The sequence below is a fragment of the Sinocyclocheilus rhinocerous genome, unplaced genomic scaffold (genome assembly GCF_001515625.1).
Source record: "Sinocyclocheilus rhinocerous isolate Xijiao unplaced genomic scaffold, SAMN03320098_v1.1 scaffold659, whole genome shotgun sequence".
Taxonomy (NCBI): domain Eukaryota; kingdom Metazoa; phylum Chordata; class Actinopteri; order Cypriniformes; family Cyprinidae; genus Sinocyclocheilus; species Sinocyclocheilus rhinocerous.
In genome coordinates this window covers 2,434,714-2,441,554 of record NW_015652995.1, presented here as the reverse complement: position 1 = coordinate 2,441,554, position 6,841 = coordinate 2,434,714, and the positions used below count along the sequence as shown (strand labels likewise).

At 35.5% G+C, this 6,841-nt stretch overlaps 1 protein-coding gene across 3 annotated transcripts in view; it reads right to left on the bottom strand.

Moving 5' to 3' along the window:
- Positions 1-5,381: 5,381 nt before the first annotated feature.
- The window catches only part of LOC107715245 (CD82 antigen-like), a 29,191-nt gene continuing 27,731 nt past the window's right edge, over positions 5,382-6,841 (bottom strand). For all 3 annotated transcript variants that reach the window (XM_016521326.1, XM_016521327.1, XM_016521328.1), the window contains one exon: positions 5,382-5,887. In XM_016521326.1, the coding sequence (XP_016376812.1) occupies positions 5,810-5,887 (78 nt within the window). In that variant the 3' untranslated portion in view covers positions 5,382-5,809. The remainder of the gene's footprint in view (positions 5,888-6,841) is intronic.

Below are 6,841 nucleotides of genomic sequence, written 5' to 3'. Positions count from 1 at the left end.
GCATTTTGTGTGTGCAATTCTTGGATTTGTGTGTAAAGTTTTGAGAAAAAAAAAAGAGGCAAAGTTTTGAAAAGTTTGAAAGACAAATTTATGATGCTTGTCTTAAAATCTTGTTTAAAAAGCGTAAATGTTTGGTCAGTTAGATGTTCTAGATGTTTACTAAAGTGTTGCTAGTTTGGTTGCTATGGATATTCTGCGTGGTTGCTAGAGTATATGGTTGACTTGATAGAGTTTGTTCTGGGTGATTACAGACATTCCCACCTCTGTTAATAACAGAAAATCAAACATTATTTTCAAAACTGATCCAGTTTCAGTGCTTCGATATTATTGTATTTCTTTCTAATGTTAGGAAATTCAAGTTTTTGTTGCTCTTAAACTTGCACTAAACGTGATTATACATCTAAATAGCCTATGCAATTTTAATAGAACCGCATGTCTTCTTTAGTGATACAAGCTCAAAAACATTTATAACCTGTTGAAGTTTGTTTATATTGTGTATTGACTTGGTGCCATGATAGATATTGAAATATTTATTTTTCATTTTAAACAGTATAGATGATTACTTAATGGTAATACAATATTTGTGAACACAACTGTGTATGTCAGACCATAAATCCCCAAAAATTATATGGGGGCTTGCTTTGGTGTTGCCACCCCTCATAGACCCCATGCCACCCCTTTGCCAACCTAAAAAAATATTTTCTAGGTCCGCCCCTGTACCCTGTGGCTCCTGACGATATATTGAGGTCTTATGAAACTAAACAATCGGTCTGTGCATGAAGCTGAACGTTATTTACAACATTATTACCTGTAAACAAGGCAACGGTGAAATCCGATTCTTTTCCGTGAACTGGTTCTTTCGAACAGTTCAATTCAATTCACTAGTTAATGTTAGTTTGTTTATGTAGGCTAATCCTGACAGAATTTTCGCTGACGCTTCCATTTCCAGGAAAGCCTCTGACTTATGAAAGGAGTACAAGAAGACGATGCATCATACATTTAATGAGCCAACTTCCATATTCTGCTGCTGATGATTACTTTCCAACCTCTATTCATCACGCATATGGGAGGTTATACAATTAATAGCTGAAAACTACACCATTAGATTAAAACATATTCAGCATTTGCTCTAGAATGTGAGCCCTCTATATAACAACTTGCGAGTGTACAAATCACACTCATTTGAAAAGCAGTGCAGATTTGTTAAGGGGAGAACAATAAAAAATTTATTGGATATGAAACTGAATAACTGAATTTGGGTCATGGATTTAGATCATATTCAAACGCAAACCACCAGCGTGCATTTCCTGGCAGCGGTTCTGAGGTCAGTTGTCCTCCGTGACAGAAAGCAAAGCTGTTTCTTCCTTTCTCTCTATGGGACCGCAGAGCTTCATACGAGGCAGAGAAGATTTTCATCGTCGTTTCAAACCACATTCTTTTCCTGCTATTAGAACAGACCACTGGACCTCAATGAGAATATAATGACTGACCTCTTGTGGGGATCTGAGGATATATCATTAGCCACAAATAACATTCATAATGCATGACCTTTTAATTATAAATTAATCAGAGGAATTAAAAGATTCTGTATATTGTCTGTAATTATTATATATTTTGAGAAAAGAGGATGAAATGTAAAACTTCATGCCGTCGTTTTCGACATGAAATAGCATGAATTGTATGATTCAAGTTGAATATTAACATGTACTGTGCTAGTACGACCTAAATGTTATCGTAACCTTAGTTACATGATCTCATATTAACCAATAGCGACCTCGTCTGGTTACAACTTCCAATGCAGCTCTCAACAGCTAGAATTAAGAAAGATCGTGTATAAATGTCCTATCTGAATATTGCATTTAAAAGTTTGGAGTCAGTAAAACTTTGATACTTTAGGAAATTAGTACTTATTATTGATCAAAATGTCAATGTATGTAAAAACTTATACATTGACACCAAAAGTACTATTTTAAATAGTTTATTTTTTTAACTTTCTATTCTTCAAAGAATCCCGAAAAAAAATAAACCTGCAGTTTTCTCAAAAACATTAACTAGTGCAACTGTTTTACATATTAATAATAATATGAAATGTTTCTTGTGCACCAAATCAGCATATTAGAATGATTTCTGAAGGATCACGTGAAAATAGACTGTTGAAAATACAGCTTTTCCATCACAGAAATACGTTTTAAAATAAATGTATAAAAAAAGACTATATATGAAAAATAAACTGTTATTTTAATAATATTTCACATTAATATTTTTTACTGTATTTCTAATCAAATAAATGCAGCAGTGGTTAATGTAAGAGACTCCATTCACACACACAAAAATATGCAGACCATTACAATGTACTATTTAATGAAAGGAAGATAAGGTCTATAATGGAGTTTGGTCTCTCATAATGTTACATGAGATTGAAATGAACAAAGAATAAAAGTAACACTCAGTAACAAATCACAATGGAAATCACACATATTGTGTCAAAGTTTTCTTTTAAATCCAACTCATAACCATTGCATAGGCATTGTTTTGTACTAAAGCAGCTGGTAAAACTCACTACGAAAAACATGGCTTCCCAGTTAAACAGAAAATCATGTATAAGAAATGTAGAAAAAAGCCCTTCATCTTCACTTTACCTCAGAAATACAGTTATCCAAATATTTGTCCATTTTGGAGTAAAAAAATGCTGTTCAGTATCTAAACTAGAGTTCTAGGAGACAGCTTCTTGACAAAACACAAAAAAGAGACTTAAAAAGTATTAATAAATCTTGAAATATGAAAAATCATAAAGAGGAATGACTAATTTAATCTAGGTGTATCACATTACAGCAGTTTATTTGAAAGGACCAAGCTAGAAAGATTTCTTGTCTAAAAGCAAGAAAGTGTTTGGAAATGGCCTTCCGGACAGCGACTGGGACATTCTTTTCTCTCGTCTTCTCAGAAGCAGCTTTGATTGCTTCTGTTCTGAACGAACACTTCTGACAGCATCAACACGGCCCAAACTATTCCTCAGAAACTGCTGATATGAACAACACCAGGCTTACTAAACTCAAAAAGCTGACACTGTCTACATCAGCTTCACTCGAAATAATAAAACCATAGACACACAAATATTAAAAAGAAGAAACGCAAAGATATTTAAGGGGTCATATGATGCGATTTCAAGTTTTCCTTTCTCTGAAGCTCGCAATTATGGTAAGGGGCCTTACATTTCCGAGGAGTGCTTGCGGTGTTCGGCCAATCACAGTGCACTGGGTCAGCTGGCCAATCAGAGCGGACTGCGCTTGTCAAAGGAGGGGGCTTTGTAGAAAACGAAGCGTTTGAGAGAGGCGGGGCATATAGGACCTACAATAATGTACAGTATTTGAAAATAATGTGTTTTTTGAACATTAAAGCATGTTAACATATTCTGTTACACCAAATACACAAAATAATGATCTTTAAAATAGCATCATATGACCCCTTTAAAAAGCCTCGCACAACTTCATCACGCAGACCTGTTTTGGTTCAGCTGAAATGGGTCAGTATCAGGAAGACAGATGTTACGTTGCTGTGGTGCTGCAGGCTACAGCTGAAGCTAGTCAGCAGGATCTGTATCTAATGCCTGTTACAGACATACTTGAACAGCTGTTTTACCCACACCATCACAGCAGAAGGATCTGTGGGATACGCACCCAACCTAAATCCACATACACACCCTGATCCAGAGAGATGTAGGCCAACTCACATGTAAACCACAAGAAACGCTACACTACGACTTGTCATTTGCCCTAACATTCCTCAACCTCAGCCATCTTTACCCACACCGCACCTGCCTCCGCCCGGAGCGACCCAGCCCCGGATAATAACACTTCGCATACATGCAGAAAAGCCATCAAGTGCTGCGTTAACTATGATGTAGTAGTTATTCAGTAAGAATAAACCTCATTGAAGTATGTCAATCGTATTTATATACACATAACCAAACTGAAAATACACAATTCTAAAACAAATAAAAATGATAAAAGGTTAAAAAAAAAAACAAGTGTTGATTTTCCCCTCTAGTTTATAAAAATATTTTAAAAGTAGCTAATAGCTCTTTCCCATTTCAAACTCGCTATCCACTAAAGTGCTCTCAGATTCAACTAACAATGAAAAGCATAAATGCAACAGTCAGCGTACAGTATATGTAGCTATACAAATATAAAGCTATTCAGACCCCGCAGAGCACTAACAAGAAAAGATCACTAGTTTCTTTAAAAGAAAAAGGTACAACAATCCTCATCGTAAAATGCTGATCCTAAACAGGATGATGTTTCGATGTTTAAGGGAGATAATAAAGTGAAGAACGGATATGTGTATGTGGGTGATGCTTTGTTCCAGTTGTTGCTGGTGTGGAGAGGCTGTAACACTGGTGTTTTCTGATGTGGGGTGAGTCACTGAAGAGGGGTTTGCTCTCAGTATTTGGGTACTTTGGTGTAATCCTCCTGTTGGACACTCTTGCAGAGGCACATGGACAGGATCATCCCTAAAAGCTGAAGTAAGCAGAGCAGACGGTGATCACAATCTGGTTCCCCACCTCTCTCTCATGCACAAAGCATGCTACCAAGCTAAATCAGGGCAGACTCGGTACAGACTTTTATAGGTTAATTTGATTGAATATAAATACAAAAGATTAAGCCAAAATATTTGGTTTTTGGTCACTAATGCAAAAGTCATAGCACATACATCTAGAAACACTAGACTGTTCAAAAGACTGGGGTCAGTAAGATTTTTTAAATAATACTTTTTCAGTAAGGACTGAACTAAAAGTGACTTAAGACATTTATAATGTAAAAAAAAAAAAATGACCCCTTTAAAAAGCCTCGCACAACTTCATCACGCAGACCTGTTTTGGTTCAGCTGAAATGGGTCAGTATCAGGAAGACAGATGTTACGTTGCTGTGGTGCTGCAGGCTACAGCTGAAGCTAGTCAGCAGGATCTGTATCTAATGCCTGTTACAGACATACTTGAACAGCTGTTTTACCCACACCATCACAGCAGAAGGATCTGTGGGATACGCACCCAACCTAAATCCACATACACACCCTGATCCAGAGAGATGTAGGCCAACTCACATGTAAACCACAAGAAACGCTACACTACGACTTGTCATTTGCCCTAACATTCCTCAACCTCAGCCATCTTTACCCACACCGCACCTGCCTCCGCCCGGAGCGACCCAGCCCCGGATAATAACACTTCGCATACATGCAGAAAAGCCATCAAGTGCTGCGTTAACTATGATGTAGTAGTTATTCAGTAAGAATAAACCTCATTGAAGTATGTCAATCGTATTTATATACACATAACCAAACTGAAAATACACAATTCTAAAACAAATAAAAATGATAAAAGGTTAAAAAAAAAAACAAGTGTTGATTTTCCCCTCTAGTTTATAAAAATATTTTAAAAGTAGCTAATAGCTCTTTCCCATTTCAAACTCGCTATCCACTAAAGTGCTCTCAGATTCAACTAACAATGAAAAGCATAAATGCAACAGTCAGCGTACAGTATATGTAGCTATACAAATATAAAGCTATTCAGACCCCGCAGAGCACTAACAAGAAAAGATCACTAGTTTCTTTAAAAGAAAAAGGTACAACAATCCTCATCGTAAAATGCTGATCCTAAACAGGATGATGTTTCGATGTTTAAGGGAGATAATAAAGTGAAGAACGGATATGTGTATGTGGGTGATGCTTTGTTCCAGTTGTTGCTGGTGTGGAGAGGCTGTAACACTGGTGTTTTCTGATGTGGGGTGAGTCACTGAAGAGGGGTTTGCTCTCAGTATTTGGGTACTTTGGTGTAATCCTCCTGTTGGACACTCTTGCAGAGGCACATGGACAGGATCATCCCTAAAAGCTGAAGTAAGCAGAGCAGACGGTGATCACAATCTGGTTCCCCACCTCTCTCTCATGCACAAAGCATGCTACCAAGCTAAATCAGGGCAGACTCGGTACAGACTTTTATAGGTTAATTTGATTGAATATAAATACAAAAGATTAAGCCAAAATATTTGGTTTTTGGTCACTAATGCAAAAGTCATAGCACATACATCTAGAAACACTAGACTGTTCAAAAGACTGGGGTCAGTAAGATTTTTTAAATAATACTTTTTCAGTAAGGACTGAACTAAAAGTGACTTAAGACATTTATAATGTAAAAAAAAAAAATTATATTTCAAATAAATGCTGCTCTTTTACATACATTTGTTTCAGGATTCTTTGATGAATATAAAGTTTCTATTCATCAAAGAATCCTGAAAAAAAAATTTATCATGGTTTCCACAAAAATATTAAGCAGCACAACTGTTTGCAGTATTGATAATAATAAGAAATGTTTCTTGAACACTAAATCAGCATATTAGAATGATTTCTGAAGGATCACGTGACACTGAAGACTGGAGTAATGATGCTGAAAATTCAGCTTTACCATCACAGGAGTAAAATAAAAAATGTAAAAAAATATTAAAATTGGAAACAGGTATTCCATATTGTAATAATATTTCACAATATTATTGTGTTTATTGTATTTTTGATCAAATAAATGCAGCCTTGGTGAGCATAAGAGACTTTTTCGAAAACATAAATCTTACAAAGGCCAAACTTTTGAATGGTAATGTATATTTCCAATAAAAATGTGACAAAATGTTTTATTATTATTTAAATTAGCAAATTATTACATAATAAAAAATGCTTAATAACAACAAATAGTTGCTAATAAAAGGGGATTTTTATTTAAAATGAATGTAACTGAATATAAATACAACAGATTATGCAATCTATTGTTTTTGGTAATAAAAAAAAAAAAAAAAAA